General features: G+C 32.1%; 2 protein-coding genes across 2 annotated transcripts in view; one reads left to right on the top strand and one right to left on the bottom strand.

The window, feature by feature from the left end:
* Positions 1 to 5,154, bottom strand: part of LOC113397167 (monocarboxylate transporter 9) — a 51,956-nt gene extending 46,802 nt beyond the window's left edge. The window contains exon 1 of the mRNA XM_026635390.2: positions 4,787 to 5,154. The gene's annotated coding sequence lies outside the window, so the exon portion shown is untranslated. The remainder of the gene's footprint in view (positions 1 to 4,786) is intronic.
* A 2,954-nt stretch (positions 5,155 to 8,108) lies between these two features.
* On the top strand, positions 8,109 to 20,859 carry LOC135194234 (uncharacterized). The gene is made up of 7 exons (XM_064219470.1): positions 8,109 to 8,256; positions 14,391 to 14,501; positions 16,550 to 16,676; positions 18,178 to 18,321; positions 18,540 to 20,075; positions 20,153 to 20,344; positions 20,439 to 20,859. The coding sequence occupies exons 2-7, from the start codon at positions 14,394 to 14,396 to the stop codon at positions 20,579 to 20,581; spliced, it is 2,250 nt and encodes a 749-aa protein (XP_064075540.1). The 5' UTR covers positions 8,109 to 8,256; positions 14,391 to 14,393; the 3' UTR covers positions 20,582 to 20,859.
* Positions 20,860 to 25,328: the final 4,469 nt, after the last annotated feature.

Here is a 25,328-nt window from a genome sequence, read left to right as displayed (position 1 = left end):
CCCACATTACGATTGCGTTACCGTGTCAATATTAATTCGTTTGTGTTTATTATCTATTAGCTATATGTATAAACTATCAATAAAGTAAAATATTTATTTAATATAGTTATTAATAAAAAAACGATTGTAGGTCACATATGTTTATTTAAAATAGGCAGACTGACATATAGGTAACCTGATAGTCGGTGGTCGCCACTACCAAAAGACATTGGCAATGTAAAAAACAGTAAACATCCGTGCCTGTAGTTACATTGCCTTCCTCAGCCTATAAAGTCAAAGTCAAAAATCTTTATTCAATATAGAAGTGTTTACACTTGCTTATTGATAGTCAAAAATCTACCACCGGTTCGGAATTTAACACCTCGGACCTGAGAAGAACCGGCGAAAGAAACTCAGCGGGATATATATTTTTTTTCCATGTTACATGTACAATAATAATTATATTTTAGTTATTTGAAACAGCCTGGAGGCGATCATTTCATTCGCAAGGTGTGCAGTCAACTAAAAAGTCATTAGTGTTGTAATATCCTTTAGGAAAACAAACCTACAAACCGAAACACAACAACAATAAGAGATACTGCTTGGCAGCAGAATATGGGATGAGTAAGTGGTACCTACACAGGCGATGTTGCAACTTACCACCAAAGTAAATATGCCACTGATAGTCTAACACTTTGCAGAAACGATTCTTATGGGCCGTCTCGACTCTGTACTCTCTATAACATTTTATGTAGAACCAGACTTAAATAATTTAGGCAGGTAGACTGGCAGTGGACACAGTCCATAGACACCGGACTGTTGTTAGGATATATCATACATGACATTCCTGGCTCCCGCCAATGCTACTCCAAACGTAGGATAAGACAGTACGTCCCTCACGCCTGTTACTTTATCGGCTAACTCTTGAAATCGGAAATGGAATTTCTATGTTATTCGAGTACATTCTAGAATTACTAAATTATTTAATATACTGTAAAAATAATAAACCATCATATATTTAAATTCCTTTAGATACGGTTTATATAGAAGTAAATGAAATTACGATACCAATAAATCTATGAAATCGTGTCATCTTACAGAACAGCATATTGTTGCCGTTCAAATTTCAATATATCGAATAACACTACATTCGCTTGAAAACAACATGAATGCACCTACAACATTGTAATTACGCATAATCAAAACATTCCTAATACTGGAAAATTCAGAGATTAAAACAATCATGCAGACCTAATCATAAATATCGTTGTATTGCACAAGATAATTGTTTCTAGAGTAAATTTCACTTCCGGTTTGGTAGTGGAAATCGAGGTTGAAAGAAATTTTTAGCCGACATAAGAAAAGGAAGAGTTTTTTTCATGTTTTATTACAATGTGTGTCTTTTAACATTTTCACTTTCTCCGGCGCCGTTCAAAAATTTACTAATTATAATCAATTGAACTAAATGTGGCTATATTATTTAGCCATCCGCAAGTTGCAGTTGATATATTAAAATGCATCTAAAATATATCTATAGAATAATATAATAACAAATAAAAACTTCCGTTAGTCAATTGGATTGATTGCACATGTTCAAAAAGAGTATGTGCTGATTATCTTGCTGGCTTTTCTCAGTATATCTTACATTCCGAACCGGTGGTAGCTTTATCATTTAAACAATTCTAAAAAATTACAATACAATGTGCTTGTAAAAGACAGCTCGAATAAAGTATAATTTGATTTGATTAACAGATATGAAGGTTCAAGTTCTGTTCGCAATAACAGACCTGAATTATAGCCTTGGAAATCACGAAAAACCGTTGGTCTCGAGCCTAATCTCTTTCCGGCGTGTCGTATTGCCATCCCCATGAACAACGACGAACTTTAAGAGGTACGAACAGATAGTACACCTGTGTACACATTTTTGACGCATTTCCCGCGTAGTCTTTATAATTGGACACCACGGTCGCAAAATTATACAAGGATCTCGATATTTGCAGCCGTATAGAGCTATTATATAACCGAAGATTATATAAGACGATTTTTTGGGAACAAACAAAAACATATTCTACGAAAACAAAATGGCATAGACGAACCGATAACAAAACAATTGCAATAACTAATTAATTTTGTCAGTAAAGCTTCTTTTTATACGTGTATAATTAGTATTCCCTTGTAGTTATTCAGTATTCCTAACAACGAGATGATTCGCATCACAACCCTCTTTGTGTGCATAATTCAATGGAAAAGACAAAGACGAAATGAGTTTGGCCTAATTTACTTTTATCGAAACAGCGTAAAAATAACAATTGAATAATTATAATTTCTCATAACTAAAAGTAACTTGTAACCGTTTATACAAACAAATTATGTAAAACGATATTATATAAGGGATATAATTATAACATTACATGGGTGTAAATCTCTCGAAATTATTTTCATGCCAATAATATAGTAACTAGATCATAATTTTGATTTTCTTTTTCTTACGAGTTCTGTTATATTATACCTGAATCCATTAGATGAGGACCTGAAGCCAGATACCAGCTCCTACTCCGATACCATTGTTCTGATTAAGTGATATGGCTGTATATTTTACAAATTCCGACAGTCTCATTACTCACCTCCGACCATTATTATTGTCCTTTAGAAGTGGATATGGAACGGGGGCAATGAAACTGTTCCGATGACGTCACACCGCAACATTTGATCACAAATAATGAAGAACAATCACGAATGTTTTTAAACTATGCGTATAATTTAATTGAACTGTATTTTAGAATGAACGTCGAAATTAAAAAGTATAAGGTCGTACTAGAATAAAACTCGATGTAATAAATTGTCTTGAAAACATTTAGATAAGCAACAAAACTACTAAGAGTAATTTTATTTAATGAATAGAATATTTTTTGTGTTATATTACTTTATAAAGGAAACAAGTAGGGTAGGACAATCTAGAAGTAACTGTAAATGTCTATATGCTTTTTTTTTTAATGTCTAGGTGGCGTGCGGGAATCTCTCCTGATGGAAAACGACTACCACTACCTGGTACTACATGAACTGGAGGGCTTGCAGATGTGTTGCCGTTATAAAAATATAATAAAAAAACAATGTAAGCCTGTATGACATACACTGAGGCTTCGCATATAACATTTTCAGATTAAAATTGTGAAAAAAAAAGTTCATAGTAGCTTTTATATTTTGAGCTAAAATATGAATATTTTATTAATGTTTAAGCTTTGACTTTCAATACAAATACTTTCCTCAACCTTACTCAAGTCAAATATGCCGTTAATATTTAAAATTATTCCATGTTTATCTGTTATATTAAATACCATAATATTGTAATAATTAGGAAATTACAACACCTCTCAATAGATATAGGTATGTCATTTAAATGTATCATGAATTTACATAAACTAACATACTGCTAGTTTAATTAATAATTTCGTGTCGTACATTAGTCATATTCTATGTATACGCATATATTAAATAGTGAGTTTAATTACTTTATCAACAACTTCCTGTGTTAATTATTGTTTTGACCGGAACTCATGTTTTAAAGGTCTAATAAATTTCATTGTATACAATATATATAAATGATAACTATTTACTTTACCACCTAGTTTGCTTTAACAATTATTTTATGAATTATCTTTAGTCATAAAATTGTCCTGACTAACAACAAGTGCATAGCCCTGATGAATATAGGAAGTTTAAATATGGAACATAGATTTATTATATAGAATAAATATTGACTTGGAACTGATTTTTGGAAATTTAAACTTAACAAGGGAGAGGTACCATTATGACAATTTCACCTATGCAAAATAAGAACAGTGCTAATTAACGAATTGAATGTGAAATGAATATGTAAGAAAACATTTTAAAGTAGTTTCCTCGGAAAATAAAATAAAGAACGAAAAAAACACTTGAAATTAAAGGAAGAGTATAGTACATTGTGAAAACCTCAAATGTGTTAATAAAGGGTAGCAAATATTAATTGATTACACTCAAATAAATACTTAATAATAAAATACAGCCAAATAAGATGAAGGCTTTATTGTTAAGACAACAATCTCTTCCCGGCAATCTTACAATAGAGGAGGTTTTTACCCTCCTCTATTCAAAGGTGTAAATGTCATAAATAATAATAAATAAATACATCATTATGAAATTACAATTATTTCTGTAAACAAATTGTTCAAAATTACTAATTTCAAATGTTTTAATACACTTTTCTAATTTTGTGGGCCTTTATATTTAGTTGCAAAACTTTACTCAACTATCGATAAAGTATTTAAAACAAAACAAGATTATCTTTATCTCCAGTAGAAGTTATCTCTATTTATTGTTTTATTTGGATTATCTGTATTAGTTCAACAAAACTTTCTAATCAGGTGGAGATAGATATTATTTTTTATAACACTTTATATGTATTATAATCCGAATAGTAATTATAACCAGAATTTTAAGATATTTTGACTAGTATAAATATACAATATGAGTATACATTAACCGTAAACTTTAATAATTATATATTCTTATTATTAGATAAATCCAAGTTTGTAAGAGACAGAATAAATTTGCATTTAAACAAGCAAATTTTCACCAACTCTGATTGAAAACGCTCATTAGATTTTTAAAAATGAACTTTCCGAGAATTATACTATTTGAAATAAAGTTTCTTGTTACTTATTTAGTAAATAATTCGTAACAAAAACATGTGTGCAGCACAAAATATATGCCAAGGTAAAATCGGCGAATTTTAAATTTTAATTAAATACGGTAAACAAAGGGTACTTACCGTTTCAAGAAATATGTTTCCCATATAAGCGTCGTTGCGAAATAAGTTTAAAACACCATCTCAATTAAATTATTTTGAATAAACGTATTTCTCTTTAGTGTAAGTAAAACTTTTTTTTATTATAACTTCAACTAATACACATTTCTTTGATAATTTTTAAATTTCAAAAAATATATTGATAAGAAATGAATACTTTCGCGTTCACAAAATAAAAAGAATCTGAACACTAAAATTTTAAAAGATGACACTGTTATGTATCTCTTGAGTACTAAATGCTAACTGTTTCTGTTTCCATAACCTCTTTGTTATTTCTCTCTCATATGTTTTCATTTATCCTTGTTGCACATTTGATGTCAGAAGTCAGTACAAAAACTTTTTCACGTAGCATGGTTACATTGACGTTTGGGATTTGAAGTTTCTAGAGATGTGAATCTAGTGAGTATAAAATTGAACGAAAAAAATCGATTGAATATCTTATCGAGAATATTTATAATGTAGTGATAAACGATATTGACTATAAATCTTCTTAAAAAATGTCATTATACCTTTTATGAACTATTTTGTGCGAATAAACAACGTTCGGCAGTTCATTTTAATGTCCGGTTCCTAAACATATTGAATTATTAAAATAAAGTATCTCAAATTATAATTTATAAGTAAAATAATTAGAAACAATTGCAATGATCACAATAATTTTAAAAACAAGCAATCGATTTTTTACACGATTTTATTTTAATTAGTCTTTAAATTACTACCAATTTAGGCTTTAAGTAAATATATTTTATGTTTGAATTTATTTAGTAGCCCAGGTAAATGAACAATTGATGTGAATATATTATATAAAATCGATTAATAATCGATTTTAAGAAGAATAGTTTTTATTAATATAAGTTCTTGTATTTTGAAAGTGATTTATTACACTCTAAAATAAAATGTAAATAAGATAAATAAATAAAAGAAAAATTTGGAAATGAAAATTTTGGCAGCAAAATTATATCTAAAAATGCCTTTCAAAATACCAAAATGAGTCCACCAATTACAAGTATTTTATTTATGACGTACTGGCTTTTTTGAACACGTCTCATTTCATATGAAAACGTAATAAACGTAAAACACTTTGATGTAAAGAACGTATACCGTAAAGTAATTTATACATATTGCCATCTTTAAGCCTAATTTTCAAAAGTATCACTTCGGTGGTTTCACTTTTCCTCCTTTCCACTGACGATCTGTGCTCTCTACATAATATTTATTTGTATAAACAGAGCGTGGGGTGTCAAGGACAGTTGTGTAGTCATAACAACCCTAAAAAAAACTTTTTTAGAAGATAGCAAAGATCTTCGACTACGTCCAGCCCGTCTAATTCAGATCTGCTTGTTGGAATGCTCTTTAAGAAGGAGTTAACAATTTTGAGTATCAAAACGTTCCATGTACCATCTGAGTCTACTATGAATAATAGAAGTAACAGTAAATGACGTATTAATGACGTAAGGGGCTCAAAGAACTCCCAGAATAAGGCCCTTTTCTTGAAGGTTCCAATGTTTTATCGGGTCGGAAACGCCAGCAAAAGCGCACTATCGTGTAAGAATAAAATGATATGCAAAAATATAATAATTTAACGTGTTCCTTTATTATTTCTACAACGAATTCAATATTTCATTATATTTTATGCAATCATCTGTCATCTTTCTCTTCTCATGTCATCTACAACTCAATTTCTAAAAATCAGCAATAAAACGAGTGGTTATATATTATTCGTAATTTTGAAATCAGTTATTAAGTATAATCTTTTTTATTACAACGACAGTAATGGTATTATAGAACTATTGGTTAAGCAACATACCATAAATACACTTTTAATTATGATTTTTTTTTTAATTTATGTTAGCTTACAAAATTGTATCAACACATTTGATTATTGAAGTAAAAGCTTTTTGAAATTACCTCTCTATTTTTCTTTAGCCGTGTTTCTAGCTAGAAGAAGCTAATGAATATTCTTTGAAAGTTCAACAAAGAATATTCATTAACTTCTGGTTTTGTAGTTTGAATTCGTCGCCTTTGATAAACATTGCTGCAAATATGTTTTTTTCTAATATTGCTATTTAAATAATAAAATAATATTAAACAAAATATAAGTAAGCCCATAAATCACGGACTCTGATCTTATTTCAACTCACTGCTTTAATGCAGGTCGATGGGCCATGGCCTGAATAAAATCGGAAATATCGTAGGTTTGTCTCTCCGCCTTAAATTATATGCCTTAAATTATATATAATTGAATACGAAATGTCCGTGTATACTTATAGTGTGGCTTGAAATATAAACAAAAAGAACTAAATTTCCACCTAAGTATATACAATTTGCAAGATCTTATGTTATAGCACATAGCAGAAGGTTCTTCACTCTCATCTTTTGTATGGTTTTGTTTCGGTTTGAATGGTGTATTCTAATAAAATAATACTTTGCCACATTTCACCCAAATCTATAAAGAAGTCTTAGACCTATTTTACGAACTCACAGCGGCTCGGCTCATATTATTTTATTTTTTAAATAATATTTTCAATATTGCAATCGGATTTTAACTTTAATTATTTTGTCCGAAGTATCGACAGAGTTCCATGGTCAAAAAAATTATTCGTAGTATAACTTAATTTATTTGTATATAAATTATTTGAACTTAATGATCGCAGTTTAAGTATTTTGACTTAAGAAAAAATATAGAATGACATTTTATGAGCTCGAATCTGATTAATAATTTATTGCTCTATTTCATCTTAGAGTTTTGTGTTATTTGGAAGTTTTTTTTATAGAATTATATATAATTTTCAGTTGAATAGTAACGTAAACGAAACGTTTTACGGGAACTGTAAAACTATTTTAAGTGCGCTCTTAAGGAGTTGAATATAAAAGATCTTTAGGCAGTTGCTAAGGTGTATTAATGTTTTGTCATATCATGACAAAATAACAAGAGGTCATTGATAAAGTTATGCACGAAAAAACTAATCAATGCTACACTATAGTTCAGAATTTAGCTACCTAAATTGATAAGGAGTATTACACTTAATATTTTAAACTGCGATGAATTAATTAAAATCAATATACTACTTTTTGGACAGTATACTTACGTTAGTGGTCATATCAAACTATTATAATATGTTGTCTGTGATATTACTCCGTTTTATATTTACTTAATTACCTTTAATTAATTACGTCATTGATATTCGTTATAATCGAAGAGACAGTACAAGAGTTTTATTATATAGATATTAAAGACTAATCGATTATTATAAAATAATGATTAAGTTATTAGCGGAAACTTGTATTTATTTTATTGTTGCATTAAACGCTGATTATACTAACGAGTATGTTTCCATAGTGTGTCAGTATGAGATCACGCGCCGGTTAGCGTGCTTTGCCAACGATAAAATCTACGCCAACAAAATTATGTAGCTAGCACCCTATTGACAAAGGTACGTTGTTTGCAAAAGTTTTATTATGTTCTACATACACACACATTCATTATGGAATAAGATTTAAAGTCTAAAAACTATGTATAATATTTAAATGCTAAAAAATCTATTCGTTACGTGGCCGAGTGCATCCGACAATGACAATATTTTATTCACGAATTAAATGTTTAATAAATGAATCATAAAATTATTTAGAATCATTTGGATCTATCGCGTGGAAACATATGAAAGATTCTTAGTTAGTTTATTAGAATTTTAGTATTGGTACGTTAATAAGTTATTCTAGATACTATTAATATCTGCAAGAATTCGTTACTTCTCAACCGCTACTTCTCGACGGTGTTAGTACTTTAGTAGCATAATGTATTTTTTTGTGCATGAAAGTAGGCGGACGGGACATTGGCGCTGTAAGAAATATTAACCATTCCTTGTATCGCTACTGTGCCACCAACCTCGGGCGCTAAGATGTCCGTTGTGCCTATAGTTACAATGGTTCACTCGCCCTTCAAACCGGAACCGGAAGTGTTTGTTACCGACCCAAAGAGACTTGTACAAAGCCCTACCACCAATAATGTTTACGCTTTTACAACAGGATTCGAGAAAACGGTGAAATATTTTAATCTGTAAAGTTCAAATAACCTGTCAATTACAATTTATATACAAATGGGTAACCTGATGTTAAGTGATCACCACTGCCACTGTTGGTACTGTAGGATATATTAAACATCCCTTACAAATTTCATCCTTGTAGTTACACTTACGCTTAAAACCGGGACACTAAATACTAAGTACCTACTGTTGTTGGCGATGTAATTTGTGATGAATGGTAACTACTTTAAAGATGACAATCCTTAAATAAAACGATCTTGTTCGATGGAAATAATTGGACGAAATTAATCAATTTTAACGTATTCGTTACCGTATAACCGTTTTCCTATTCTACTAACACGATCCAGTTACAGTTTTATCGAATTTGAATCGAAATAGAATCGGAAGCGTGTCGTAATAGTTATAAATAAGTAGAATTGGATCTCAGGTATATGATGATTCTTTCCGAACCGGTGGTAATGTTATTCATAGGTAAATATGAAATGTTATGCTTGTTTTGTACGTATTGTTTGCGGATCACGGATCGTTCATACGATTTAATTTCCTATGAACATTGTTATTGATATTTGTATAAAAGTACAACACTGGAATGGTATCGAATTAAAAAACAATAATAATGATTTTGACTTTGCTTAGTTAAGAAACGCATTAACCCGAACATATATAAATGAATAGATGTATAGCATAACTTGTTGTAGCCCGTAGCTTCGTTCACATATTAGGCGAAAAACGAACAAAATTTCATTAAATTCTGTTCAGTTTGTACATGAAAGCGTAACGTAGAGACAGACAGAGTAACTTTCGCATTTATAATATAATATCATATATCATAAAATTGAATCATTCATTTCAATAAAATAAATTAAATATAGGTATTAATATATTATTATTATCACGTGGGTAGCATTAATCCTTGAGAATCATTAACTAGCTATAGTAAGATTGACAAGATTAATATTATCTTCTAGTGCGTTGTGCAATCAATTAACCGTTTTTAAAATATGATTAAGGATTATAACTTGTTGTTTTATTATTACTAATTAAACTTTGTCGTTGTTAACATTTTTCACGTTATTTTAATATGTAAATACCTATTATTTATGAAATATTACGTATATATGCAGTATATTACGTATTCACAATTTAAAATCATTGTACCCCTTCCCATATATATATTACAATCACTTATCTGCCGAAAGCTTGTCTGGATGTGATTCCTGATATAGCGATGGGGCCGACTCCTCATGCAACTTTAGTTAATCCAAATGTATAATTTAGTGTATGTTTTGCGAGTGTCCTTTAATTAATGGTGCTCCTTAGATGATAAAGATTTCAAGTCCCAATTTTTTCCATAAGAAAATACATATATTTTTTGCTTGCTTTCATAATGATCGATCAAAGTTCAAAGTCTATTAAACTCAACCAGACGTAATAATCTATTTATATTTATATCGAATTATTTGAAAATCGAATCCCACACAAAAATAAATATATATACTTACAACTCATACATGGTACTCGATACAAAATGTATACGTATACTGCGATTCCACAATTTATGATATATGATGCTCACGTATAGCATACGAAATGTCATATCAACATATATTCTATAAACATCGGGAATATTGATTAGCGCTTAGCCATGAGAACGAATACATTGTATATTTGATTTGCGCATTAATTAATTAATATAATATTAACATAATTAATTTCAATTATGTCAGTGTAATTGCTTATAAAGGATCTTAATCGGTTGGTGTGCAGACGTGTCGGGGATGGTAAACGTGAGAATGTGAACTGTTAGAATGACTGTAGGCCTCGGTCAGGTACCATCAGAGGAATAATAAAAAAAAAAGAAACACGAATTGTCTGCATCGCAACATACAACTGCAAATGTTAATTGTCAAGAACAGACAATTGTTAACAAACGTTTTTTCGTCGATCTAACCAAACAGCTCCAGATCCACGGCCATACCGCCGCAAGACCCCAGAATTAGTCAGGCGGTTAACCTCAATAACAATGCTATTGTTTTAAAATAAAGATAATTGTAACCATTCTACCTTTTCACAATGTTTAATTTATGTCGATTTAAGCAAAACATATAAAACAAAGGCCCATAAACACGTGGCTATTCCATCTGGAGCAACACGATATCGGAACATTATGTTGTGTCGTGTCGTCATATTAGCAGACTAAGGGCTAGCTAGTTATAATTTAATACGATAAGATAATAAAATTTGTATGCAATTAACAGCTTTTTTACTGAGAAAGAAATACCTTCGCGGTATGCTCTCTGAGTTTATTTGTTTGTTGTCTGAAACATTTTGATAGTCGTAAGTGTGACAATTTTTATCTAATCAAAGTTTAACTTATGCGTTATTTGGACTTCAAATTAGTGTATCTAATTATACATAGCTTATTATATATTGTTCCATAACGTCTATATTACAAATAGAGAAGTACGTGTTGATTATATTAATATGATACAGACAAGTGTTTATAAACATAAAATAAACATACTATTTATATTTTTTATTCATTGTATTCCATGATATCACGTTTGATCTTATGTATTTTTAGTTACTGAAGAATTACTTGAAGTTTTTAAAACGTGTCAAGAATAAAACGTCTTAAATTTAAAATTAAATTAACAAAAAAAATATATTTTATATCGTTTTGCCATCAGTACAAAGAGTAAGTGCAAAATTTTAGCTTAATTAATTGGTTCGAATATGCTTAAAATTAAGGTTCTTTTTTTTTATGTCATAGGTGGCAAACGAGCAGGAGGCTCACCTGATGGAATGTGACTACCACCGCCCATGGACACCTGCAACACCGGGGGGCTTGCAGGTGCATTGCCGGCCTTTCAGGAAAGAGTACGCTCTTTTCTTGAAGGTTCCCAAGTCGTATCGGTTCGGAAAAATCGTCGGCGAAAGCTGGTTCCACAGAGTGGTGTGCGAGGCAGAAAATGTCTTAAAAATCGCGCTGTTGTGGATTTTCGGACATCTAGGTGGTGCGAGTGATATTTGGAATTTTGACGAGATGTCCGAAGGTGAAATTCAGCAGCCGGGATTAATCCGAACAATTCCTCGGAACATTCCCCGTGATAAATTCTGTAGAAGATGCAGAGCGATCCAACATCTCGACGCAAAGCCAAAGGATCAAGCAGATCGGAAAGGGCTTGATCGTCAATAATTCTAGCCGCTCTACGTTGGATACGGTCAAATGAAAGGAGCTGGTACTGGGGAGCACCCGCCCAGAGATGAGAGCAGTATTCCATGTGAGGCCGAATTTGCGCCTTGTATAGTCTTAGACGATGGGCCGACGTGAAATACTGTCTTGTCTTGCTGAGTACACCGAGCTTTTTTGATGCCAATTTGGCTTTGCCTTCCAATTGACCGCGGAACTGAACGAAGCTCGAAATATCGACGCCAAGTATTCCGATACTAGCTGTGGCGGCTAACGGAATGTTCTCGAATCGTGGAGATACGACAAATGGTGTTTTTTTAGCAGTTAACGCGCAAACTTGCGTCTTTTTGGGGTTGAAATGGACTAGGTTTAGCCGACCCCAGTTCGTGACTTTGTTTAACGAAGACTCAATTTCAGACACAAGTTTGTTCCGGTTTTCTTCCGACGTTTTCCCGAGAAATATTAACACGGCCGGTGTATGAGGTGTCTACGGTGCTGTCGTCTGCATAGCAGTGAATGTTACTGATTTGCAACAAGTCATTGATATGCAGAAGAAACAGAGTGGGTGATAGAACGCAGCCTTGTGGAACACCAGCATTGACGAATTTTAAGTCGGAGCATGCACCGTCGACAACGACCTTGATGCTCCGATCTGCCAAAAAACTGGTAATCCAATTGAGTAATTTCCCGGAAAGCCCATAGGAAAGAAGCTTCAAAAGAAGCGCTTTGTACCACACGCGATCGAAGGCCTTGGCTATGTCCAGACTGGCTGCTAATGCCTCCCCCTTGCTCTCAACTGCTTCCGCCCATCTATGAGTAAGGTAAACTAGAAGATCACCGGTTGAGCGACCCCGACGGAAACCGTACTGGCGATCGCTAATCAGCTGGTACTCCTCTAGGTACCGCAGGAGCTGGCAGTTTATAATGGACTCCATTACCTTGGAGAACAAGGAGGTGATGGCTATAGGTCTATAATTGGACGGGTCTGAGCGGTTGCCCTTTTTAGGGATCGGATGCACCAAAGCAGTCTTCCAGGAGTTCGGGACGACGCCGAATGCATAGGATTGCCGGAAAAGACGCGTTAAGACCGGCGCCAACTCGGAAGCACAAGTCCGTAGCACGATTGGAGGGTTGCCATCGGATCCACTCGACTTATGAATATCCAAGGAAAGAAGTGCTTTACGAACTGCACTTTGCCGGAATTAAACCTCCGGCATCGTGGTATCACACCGTGGGATTGTTGGTGGTGACTTTCCTCGGTCATCCACAGTCGAGTTCGCAGCGAAGAGAGAGCCTAAAAGATCAGTTTTCTCCTTCGCTGTATGGGCCAATGACTCACCGTCTCTGTGCAAAGATGGAAAAGAGGGCTGACAGAAATTCCCTAAGACAGCCTTAGCGAGAGACCAGAACGCACGTGTTCCTGAAGGGAGGCGCACCAGTCTCTCGCCAATTCTGCCAATGTACTCTATCGATACTTTACTCTACGATCTAGAGGCAGAGTTATATTCCTTTCTAAATGCGCTGGCATTTACATCACGAGACGCCGATGCGCCAGCCCAGTCTTGATAGCGTTCCCATTTTCGGCGTGAAGCCGTTTTTCAGAAACGACCAAACCAGGGCTGGGACTTGCTACCGATGGGGACCGCAGAATGTTTTGTCATTCACAGTTCATGATTATATATGATAACAAATGAATTAGAATGAAAATTCCAATTTTTCAAGGTAATTTAAAAATAGAATTCGAACCGATTAATTTTTTAATATTTAAAATGAATCGAAACTGCAAATGCGGCACATGACGAGGTCGCAATAATTATTTGATTGATTGGACTATTGCTTTTGTTATCACGTGAAATAAAAATACCTTTTCTGATAATTTTATATGCTGATCCGTCATTATTGAGCCGTGTACGTCACTGTTGTTTATTTAGTAATGTATGCTTAATGCAATATATGCATAAGCAATAAATTAAAAGATTCAAGATAATCCGACATCTTTTCAAATGATATCATATTTTCATAACGTACAAACAGACAAACCATGGAAATGTCATAGAGATAAGAATTTCCTGTACAAATAAAGACTATCTCTAGAATCCGAGTACCCCAATTAACCGTCTTCGTATAGTATTTATTATTTATCTCTATCATAATTGTCCCATTTAATAAACGCGTACAATCAATACTTATCATTTTAAACGGTTACGTTCTACAAGTCAGATCTGACAAACCGGCTCGTATCGGTTTGAAGTAGATGTATTGTATTCAAGTCGACAGACTATCGATGTCCCCTGCTTGATTAATTACATTAGTGTTTTTTACGAAATTACAGACGATGAATAAACCGAAACAATTGAATTTGAAGATAAAAAAAGATGGAGATTTCATTCCCCCGGATGGCGGTTGGGGATGGATGATCGTTATTGCAGCTGGATTTTCTAACGTAAGTTATTGTCTATGTTTTAGAGTCAAATGACTCACTTAATAAAAATCTCACGATATTAATCATTCTCATTTTATATTGGCTTATAAATTGTCATCACATTTGTTTAAAATTAAATGTTTCATAACAAAACACATAAACAAGATTCTTAAAAATATTAAATAATATTTTGGAAATTTTTAAATTAGGAAATAATACAATTTTTTTTTGTTTTAGTTTAATGCAATTACTAAAACTTATAAAATGATTTTTAATTTCCAATAACACGATATGAAATCTGAAATTTGACTAAACTAACTCTCAGTTTATATAGCATGGCTGGCCATGAAAAGCGCAGTGTTCATTGCCTGTTCTAATGTATTAATAAATCCTATCTTTAAGTGTCACAACTCACAACCGTAGACGTACTAATATGAAATATCAAATAAATTGTAAAAACGTTCAAGGTGACGTAAAAAAATTATCTCGAGTGGTAATATAATAAAAACTAATGTTTTATGGATCAACGCATTGTAAATACCTACAGCGTGGTTTAGTCGTGATGATTAGTTGCTCTTCGATCGTTTTTTCTGTTGTGTTCCTGGTCATTTATTTAACTTTTAACAATATATTATCTAACGCAGCCACATCATACGCCTATTCTTTAACAGGACTAGGTGTTATACTTTCGCTGGATATTAAATAAAAAAGGGGGGAAGAATCAACAAATTCCAAAAAATTATAGCCTATAACGGTCTATGGATGATTCCGCGTAGATTGGCCATAATGTCATACCGATAAGTTCAGTAGTTTTCACGTGATGGACGCACAAAAATCAAATAAATTAAATATATGTACGACAAGTTTTCTTGTTGATGTATTTATTTATTTACATAATATAATACTTATTTGTAAAGTTCTTTCATTGTTAAAAGTTTTAACAACACGAACTAAAATGACGCGTGTCTGAGTCATTTCAAACATGCACGTACAATTACAAAAAATTTATTAAACGCCATAAAAATTAACAATCGCGACATAAATTCTATAGATATAAAGATTAAGGTGTAGTTCCAAAAGTTATATTCTCGTGATAAATTTGTATAGTTATACAAATTATCTTCAACCTGGCTTAAAAAACACATGTTTAAATTCATTTATATATGCGTTTGAATATTTCCATTGATTATATTATATAGTTATGTTTAGTTAAAATCAGTATGCGACTGCGAGCAACTAATTCATAGAATGCTCTTGAATATATTAGTTATATCTATCAGACATGCGCGTATTAGACAAGAGGTTCGACTTCTACGTGTAATATTTATGGAACAAAGCAATTGCTTTAAATTGCTATGTTTGTACAAACATATACAAAGTACAATAAACTATTGGACGTATTATTCTAAATCTGTACTTCAGGAACGTAGTTAGTACCTGACAAAAGTCAGTCTAATTCTATCTAATTAAATAAAAATATGAAAAATATAATAACAACTCCGCGGTCCCGCTGAGAAAGTTTAGGATCACGCTTGCTGGATGCTCCCCTTAAATTTGGTGGATGTGGCATTTTATTAAACACGATGTTTTCCTTCACCGCCGATGTGAGGTATCATAAATGCAAAATACAGCGTCTAGAAGTGTCTAGACGTTGTTTTTGTTATGATTTACTGATAAATGATAAGCAGGCGATGTAAAGTTTAAGGGCGATGTGTAAATTCGTTTTTAGGCTATCCTTGAAATTAACAAAACGTGAAATCATAGATAATATCAAATTTTAACTAATGCCTTTATGATGATGATAATTTACATTTTATTTTATTTAAATACTAGTCTTATAATGATAAAATACAAAATTAAAAATCTATATCTTTGTTTCCTATTGTTAAATAGTAAATTGGCAATGAAAAGTCATCTTACAATCCTAATTGAGGTCAAACTTAAGTGTTTTATCCCAGTCCATCGACTTGTCATTTTACTTTTAAGTACATTAAAAAAACTTAAACTTTAATTGAAAAAACATTTTTTATTCAGCAAAGTAATTAACACTTAATATGGTACTATTTTAGTTATCAACGCTGCCTATGCTACAACAGTTTGGGTTGCTGTTCCGGGACAAATTTTCCCGCCTGGGCATCACCAGCTCGGAGACGACGACCATCATCAACATGAATGCCGCGCTGACCTCTTGCGTCGGTGCGTGACGCGCCTCGCATGGTAACTCTCTGATACCATACCGGCACTTCAGTGTTTTAATGATCGGGCATTGTGCCAAAGATACGTAGACCGTACCTAAATGTAGAATTTCTTCAGTCACAATTTTAGATATTGTGACGTCGATAATAATCTACGATTCCAGCTAGAACAATCGCACATAAATAATGAACTAGGTATTAAATAGTCGAAATAAACATGGCTTTAAATGTTTATTTTAACTTTAAAAAATATCCTGTTATACGTTAATTTATCATTATATCATGAACTATTTTGAAATAAAATATTTACTGAAACCGTTTTTATTTAAAACATTTCAATTTAGTGTAAAATGAGTATTTAAATTACATATAATATTAACATAAAAATGAATAATAATAGCATAAAACGTATCGTGATAGACTCTCCTTGTCCTCCAAGGTCATCAGAACAGAGGATTGTCCATTAGGTCTGCTACAGCCATAGTAGCGAATATCAATTTCATGTAATCTATAAACACATATATATTTATAAACATTTTTTATTAAGTAGCTGTTCCATTTTGCGTTACAATTTTATTTCACATAATCATAGTCATCAGTTTTAAGAGTTACAGTACAGTTAGATGTACAGAAAGAGCTCTTATTTGTCCCACTGGAGGGCAAAATCCTTCACTTCAGTTAAAATGAAGTTTTGGAGAATATTCATCCACGCAACTCTGTATGAATTATATGGTGGATATTATGCGCATACATACGATACGATACTGGTCTCCTTACGACGTTGTCCTTCACCGACGAGCTCGAGATGACTTATAAAGACTAATGAAGCTTTGTTTAAATTGATTGGAAGTGGTCTGGAATGGTACCCAAGATCTTCAGTTTATACTTATTCTTGTGGTCTATCTCGTTCTCTATGTGACTTCAGTTATTTTGACATGTAATATGATTGCTTACTATTTTTAACATTGAATTCTAAAAATAATTAATCATAGTACTTATGAGTCACACTCATAGCTATGGGTTGAGAGACACTTATGATAATATACTGTGTTTCTAACATGGTGTTTTAATGATCACACATTGTTTAACCTCTATTGTGCATCATCATCATCAGCCGATATTTGTCCACTGCTGGACATAGGCCTTTCCAAATGCACGCCACTGTGGTCTTTCTTCGGCAACTCGCATAGTTCATTTCTATTTATAAGAATGCCAAAAGTAACGTCAAACGAAATCTCCGACTGCATACAATAACTGCCCTGGCGGAAATATGACCTATGAGGGCAAACTCAAGGCGATGCTATTGTGAATTTTAAAGACACAAATCTAAAAACCTTTAGATTTTTATTAGCCCGATCATGCGGCTTACCAATCAAATTACTGATATTTGCTTAATACGCTCTGACTCTAACTAAATGAAAATAATTTATGTTATAATTTTAATTTCCGGTCATAGTTTATTAGTTATTCGTTTTATATTTAAAACAATGTATTATTTACAGGATTAGCTAATGGCCCCGTCTTTAAAATCTTCAGCTATCGACAAGTATCACTAACTGGAACGATTGTGGTGTTCATAGCTTTAGTATTAACCGCATTTTCCTACAATTTTATCACGTATTTGATATGTTTCTCAATTCTCTATGGTAAGTACAGAACAAAAAAATACAAATGACCTAATTATTAATATATTATTTACTAAAATTATAACGTAGAAGTTCTATTACAAAATAAATTGAATGCTATTTTTTGTAAAATAACACTTGGATTCGGATTCATACCTGCACATTGAATAAATCATAAACGTTTAATAAAACCTTAAGCGTCGAATATTTAATTTAAAATATGTTAACTACATTTTCAGGTGCTGGATATGGTATAAGCAGTTCCGCCAATGCCTTAGCTCTAAATACCTACTGGAGAAATAGAAGAAGATTAGCTACGGGATTATCATGGACTACGACAGGCCTAGGTCCAATAGTATGGCCGCATATAATAACTGCACTGTTTGCTTCCTTTGGCGAAACGGGGACGATTTTTATTATAAGTGGATTTGCGTTACATTCAGTGGCTTGCGCTCTTTTACTACAGCCTGTGGAATGGCATTCTAAATCTACAGATTCTAAAGATCAAGATGAGGAGCGATTAATAACTCCAAATCCACAAACAGACAATTTACCTAATGATAAAAATGTTGAGGAAAGTGGATATTTCAGTCAAGTATCAAAGATAAAAAACCTTAGTCTTTTTTCGAGTCAGTATCTGTATAATGAAGATGACCCAGTGACGCCTGGGTATGAAATAACTGATCCAGGAGTGCCGATGATGTTACGAGCAAATGACGGTTATTTTAGTCAATCAAGACAATCCCGAAGTAAGCTCTCTTCCAGAGAAGGATCTGCTAAAACATCTCGCCTTAATTCAAAAAAACCATCTATGTCTAATTTATTAGAAAATCGATCAAGAAAATCATCAACATTATATCTAAATGAATCTAAAAAAAATTCCTCCGCTAATCTAGGCGCTCTGATGCAGGATCGAGAATCCAAACAAACAAATAAGCCCAAACGTAAAACTTCAATTACACTTAATACTCAGATTGAAGAATCAGAAATAGAAGATTGTCCAACATTAAAAGCCCCTCAAGATTTAAAAGCAGATGAAAAAGCTGTAGTAGAAAAAATAGATCCCGAAAAAGCAAAATATATTGCAGATAAAGCAGAAAAGCATTTAGCGGGAACAAAAAGTCTCAAATCTTTTAAAATGGATGGACAATATAGCGAAAAATATCACAAGGATAATCATAGCAATATATCATTAAAGAATCAAATTGAATCAGAAGAACGAAAGTATCTAAAAGACAATCACAGCAACCAGTCATATCGCACGAAGCATAGAAGGAAATCTAATAACTTTAATTATGAAAGTGAAGTGCTTAAGCAAGCCTCTTTAAAATTAGAGCAATACTTAAAAGAAAGTGAAGATGATTACCAATCGAATAAGTTCAAACTTTTTGTAAATAGTCCTTCAGAGGATGACGTTTTCGAAGAAAAAGTTGAGCCAAAAAAAGAAGATCAAGAAGCCGAAGACCATGAACTAACGTTCTGCCAAAAGGTTGCAATGTTCTTTGACTTGGATCTTCTTAAAGATTTTACATTTATTAACCTAATGTTGGGCATTACGTTGGCTAACTTTAATGAATTAAACTTTTCAATACTGACGCCGTTTATACTCGGCGACTATGGGATGACCAAACCTCAAGTAGCTTTCTTCATGTCACTGTTAGCGGGAGTAGATATTTGCGTTAGATTTTGTATTCCATTTGTAGCTGGGAAGATTGGATGGGATAACAATTCTTTTTTCTTATTCGGTGTCTTATCAATGGCCATGGGTAGAGTAGGTAATTATATTTTTCTTAATTAATAATAAAATTTTAAGCCAAATCTCTATACTAAGAACTGTTTTTTACGATTTCAGTACTAGCTTATTGTCAAGATTATAGCGTAGTACTTATGGTGGCAATAATCATTGGCTTTGGAAAGGGTCTTCGAACAGTATTTATGGCTCTTGTAATTCCTACCCATGTACCTCTACATAAGCTGCCAGGTGCTACCGGCATACAACTGTTAACAGCTGGAGTTGTTTATTTAACCTTGGGACCAGTTGTTGGTAAGATTTTCTAAAAAATATAAATATTAACATATTTTTTGTTTATAAAATACCGAATTTAAAAAGGTGTAATAACAAAACTGCTTTCTTCTAGGTTGGATAAAGGATGGTGCTTCCACGACTGTCATATTACATTGTCTCAATATATTTACATGGCTCACTGCGATTTCCTGGGGCATAGAGAAGTACTTCATAGTGAGAAAACAGAAAATCGAAGCTACATCGATAAAAGCGTGACATGAAACACTTAACAGCCCTAAGCATAGTTAGATACAATATAAATATTCAAAATAAGTTGTAAAGTTTAAGTGAATAATGCCCGAATAAATGGGTCCTATTAACCAATGATGTCGATTAGCAGTGTCGACAGAGGCCGGGTTGTTGAGGTCAAGCGGACCGTCAGTGTCGGCTTTAACTTCGTTACATGTGTCGCGATAACACCTATCAATATTATTATTAATACTTTTTATCTGTTTATAAATTGTCGTTAGCGTCTCAATAAAGTGTTAAGTGTTTCAACTGAATTTCATTGACATCTGCATTTTTCTAGAACAAGTGACAAGTGTAAAATAAACGTAAATTTTTAGTGACATAAAAATTTTATCTGCGGAAAATATTCAAAATGTATGTAGTGGATAAATAAAGTACCTCACGAAAATATATTTATGTATTTAGGGGACAATTTTAAAACAAATAGCACGAGTATGTTTTAACGAAAGTTATAACGCCCAAATGTATACTTTTTATTAAATTTAAAAGCGCCTTACAATAATTAATAGCTAATTGAGGTAATGTGTTAAAGTAGAAATAATAGTAACAGCGATGCTTGATCCTTCTCGAACTGTTAAAAGTGTATTCCTTCAGCTCTATACAAGTATCTTTACACACACATTTTTATATTATCGCTTAAATTGCAATTTTAAATACATATTATTTTAATTGCAAAATGTTTATAAACAAACATTCATGTAAATGAAAAAAATAATTATAGGTTACTAAAAATTTATTCATAAAAGTAATAATAAACTAAGTACGTAAAAATATAATCCAAAAATAAAATCCGTTGTGCTTTTTTCGTTGGAAAATATTTTATTATAGGTATATGTTATGCAATATGTACGGTGTATTTCGTTAAATTTTACAAGCAATACTACGTTTTGCTTAGTTTACACATCGAGCAAACTAAATAAGACCATTTCGTTTAATTGCAATTCAAAATTAAGTAAATTCTTACTACAAAGGCTATTTTCCAGTAATTATTATAACTATAAGAACATATACGAAACATGAAATTAAAGTTTAACTTTTAAATATCATTATTTAATTGTATTTGTCTTTTTATGAAACACCTTTATATGAAATAATTAAATGCGTAGTTGTTTACGAGGGCACTTTATAATTTATCCCACGAAACGAATTTTCCAATTCACACTTTTTTATACTCTTTATTTAAAATAGCTATTTAGGATCGAAAAATGAACCCAAGAGTGAAAGCTTTTGTTTTTTTTTTATACTTTATGACAATATAGTGCAGTTAGGTATAGGTATATTATATTTATTTGTGTTTTAGATTAGCGGAATTATGAACATTGCTTTTCTATTTGCTTTATCAGTATTTAAAGATTGTTAGCGCTGAATTGAATTGTGTGCATTTATTATATTATTTAATATCTGAGATAAAGTAAATATATACATCATTATTTCAAATATAAATGGACCTATGTTAATCTCGTTAAATAAAAATAAAAAGTTGTCTTTGCTTTTATGTTTAAGTGTAAGGCTACCATCGGTTAGAATTGTAAATTGTAGATAAAAAATCGGAATTAAAGAAACTCGGAAGTTACTTTTTAATACGAATGATATATGAATCGTCAACTGCCTGTATTACTCATAAATATAAATGCATTACATTAAAAATAATTAATTTTTTTAATTGCCTTAAATTCTCATAATCCGATCGATGTTATCATTTTAACGATAAATTTAATCCACTGCGTGACCAGTTTATCTTTGATAAGATTTTTATACTTTGTAGATTAAAATGTCGTTGTGTCGATTTAAATATATTTTTAGGGTTTCTTAAGGATAAAACTTTTAATTAATGGCCAACGATTATCTACGGATACCTTTATTTATTACCGTTCGTTAGTCTCTAATTCTTCTACTGCGAAATAGCTATACTAAAGTTTCCAAGGTTCTAGGTAATAGTTATTAAATATATTAATAGTGATGACAACTTGCTAGAGCCAACCTCCAGGATCGAGAAGGTAACGAGATTCCTAAACCTGTAGAACAACACAATAGCAGTGACTAAAGGGCCGCTGATGCAGAACTGAGTTCTGGGGTCCACAGCCGAGAGTCCGCTCCCCGATCCGTATCGAAGATGGGTAAAAATCCCACACTGCCCGGTTCCCCTAATGAGCCGGGTATGTCTATATTTTTAACTACTTATTGAGCTGAAAATCCGAAAGTCACAGATTCATATGCTACGTGGAGCGGCCAGAGTTAAGAAGTCGAGAATGTTACACTTCCGTCCCTCGGAAAGCATTTAAAACCATTGGCCGTGCACCTGAAGACTCTCGGGGCGTCTCAGATTGTTGTTACAAAGGACTACGAGGGTGTGGGTATAGCAAGTGCACCTGAGTTTGCAAACAAATTTGTACACTATAATATCTCATCGGCAGCTGATCTGAAAGATTACCTGCGCACCTACGCCGTGGCGATAATTTACGAGGAAACCGTGATTTAAAAAAAATAATTATTGATTTTCGTTTTTATTGTTTGTACTACAACATCTTGTAAATAATCAATTTAAATATTGTACGGAAACCTCATTGCGCAAGCACATCGACTCCCACTTGGATTCCGATATTACTCGTTACAATCAAACACACTGCGCCGCCGCTAGTAACTATGTACGTTAGTTTTCTCCATAAGCCCTGTTCCCATTAGTTATCACTACGTGATTTCCAAGCGCTACATCAATAGTACAATTCATGTAATCTCGCTTCGTACGTAAATAATTAAAACCATTTGTTTTGTGAACCATATGTAGATTAAGCGCTCATTGATTGATAATTTAATTTAATTTTCATTCAGTAATAGTTATGTTCTTTTAACTTTAAGAAACAATTTTAAAAATGAGGTTCGATGTAAATTTGTTAGTCAAAAAACAACATTTTATTATCAATTATGAATTATAATCGTCCTGCAATTTTTATATGATAATATATAATATATATTTTTTTATATGTGAACGTTAAATATGTTCTTAAACAGATACCTATTGCTGTTATAATGATACTTTTATTACAATAAATATTTTATTTAGATCACTCATTGTTTATATAAACTGTTATCTTTGACACAATTAATATTCAGTATCGTACAACTACATAAGCCGTAACTTTTTTAAATATTCTCATTATATATTTTCACGGTTACAAGTACATATAATATTTACCCAATGATCGCTCTATATTTTCATACTATATTAAATATAACATCATCATATGAAACTAAAAATAAGAAGAATATATTATTATATTTAAATAATCCTACAACTACTAAAATTTAAATTTGAAAAAATTACTAAACTAGTTTATGCGTAAAATTAAATTTCAAACAAGAAAGTAACTAGAATATATATGAATTACATTTCACGTCGATGTATCAAGTTGATCTTCTTTTATCAATATTTTCCAGTTGGATAAATTAACCTTTTATAATTATATCTTTATCTAATGTTATAAATGCTATAATTAATAATGTATAATTATATGCTTACGTAGTCTAGAGCGGTGTGCTTAGCAATTAGGTTAAATACCTAAGGTTCATCGGTTACAGTGCAAAGAGCATCAACATATGTTACATAAATTCGAATAGATATTCTAATAAATAAATGCTTATCTATGATAAACCAATAAATTGTAATTGCCAGTCCGCTTACGTAGTTGTGCTACTAACAATAATAAATTAAAAAACTAGGTAATAAGACAACGGATAAGCACTGTAAATATATTATTAATATTGTACATCAGAATATACAGAGCTTATCCAGCAAAGAAAATGAAATAGAATTATTTTTAAAGTACTTCAATATTGACATATTTTGTGTAACAGAACATTGGATCTTGTTACATCAACTACCGCCTATTATTAACAATTATAAATTGACAAGTGCGTTCTTTAGAAAATCAGCTAAACATGGAGGATCATTAATATACACAAAGCAGAATATAAACTGTAAAGACCAAAAAGACATTGTGGATCTTTCCATAGAGCGCACTATTGAATTGTCATGTGTGGAACTCGAGCATACTATAGCAATGTGCGTGTACCGACCTCCACAATCAGATTTTAATCTGTTTAAATGTGTCCTGGAGGATGCCCTTAAGCGAGTTTGTACTGGTCGAAAGAATGGTGTTATCTGTGGAGATAGATGTTAAAATACATTGATATTTTAGTGCAATCTTCCATAAGTACAAGGTTCATAAATTTATTTCGGTCCTTCAATCTAAATAATATGTTTTCTGAACCTACAAGAATATCGGCAACTTCCGCAACCTGTATAGATAACGTGTTTTGTAATTGTGAGGCCATTAATAAGGAAATCTTGTCAAACCTAACATCGGATCACTGTGGCCAAATGGTGTCAATAGGTATAAAAGAAAAACAAAAGAAACGGAAAATCACTTGTAGGCCAATTACTTTCAAAGGCTTAATTACCTTCAATAACGCTATACAATGCAACCTTCGAAATTTGAATTTTAGCTCACACGATCCCAACTTTTTATATAATTCACTTTTAACATTAATTGATAACGAATTTAATAAAATATTTCAGTTTAAATCTTTTTATCTAAACGATCAAATACAGTTATCAGACTAGGCCACTACCGGTATCTATATAAGTCGAAATAAATTATATGAGCTATATGAACTTAAGAAATATAATCGTAATTATAAATTTCTCAATTGTGTT

Source organism: Vanessa tameamea, chromosome 3, assembly GCF_037043105.1.
Source record: "Vanessa tameamea isolate UH-Manoa-2023 chromosome 3, ilVanTame1 primary haplotype, whole genome shotgun sequence".
In the NCBI taxonomy this organism is placed as follows: Eukaryota; Metazoa; Arthropoda; class Insecta; order Lepidoptera; family Nymphalidae; genus Vanessa; species Vanessa tameamea.
The sequence above is the reverse complement of the archived record's forward strand: the minus strand, read 5'-3'. Positions and strand labels throughout refer to the sequence as shown.

Bases quoted from the DNA above. Each gene is read 5' to 3' on its own strand.
- LOC135194234 (XM_064219470.1), top strand. From the start codon at position 14,394: ATGAATAAACCGAAACAATTGAATTTGAAGATAAAAAAAGATGGAGAT. The intron at 16,677-18,177 runs GTGCGTGACGCG...TATTATTTACAG, and splicing joins CGCGCTGACCTCTTGCGTCG to GATTAGCTAATGGCCCCGTC. The intron at 20,076-20,152 runs GTAATTATATTT...TTACGATTTCAG, and splicing joins AATGGCCATGGGTAGAGTAG to TACTAGCTTATTGTCAAGAT.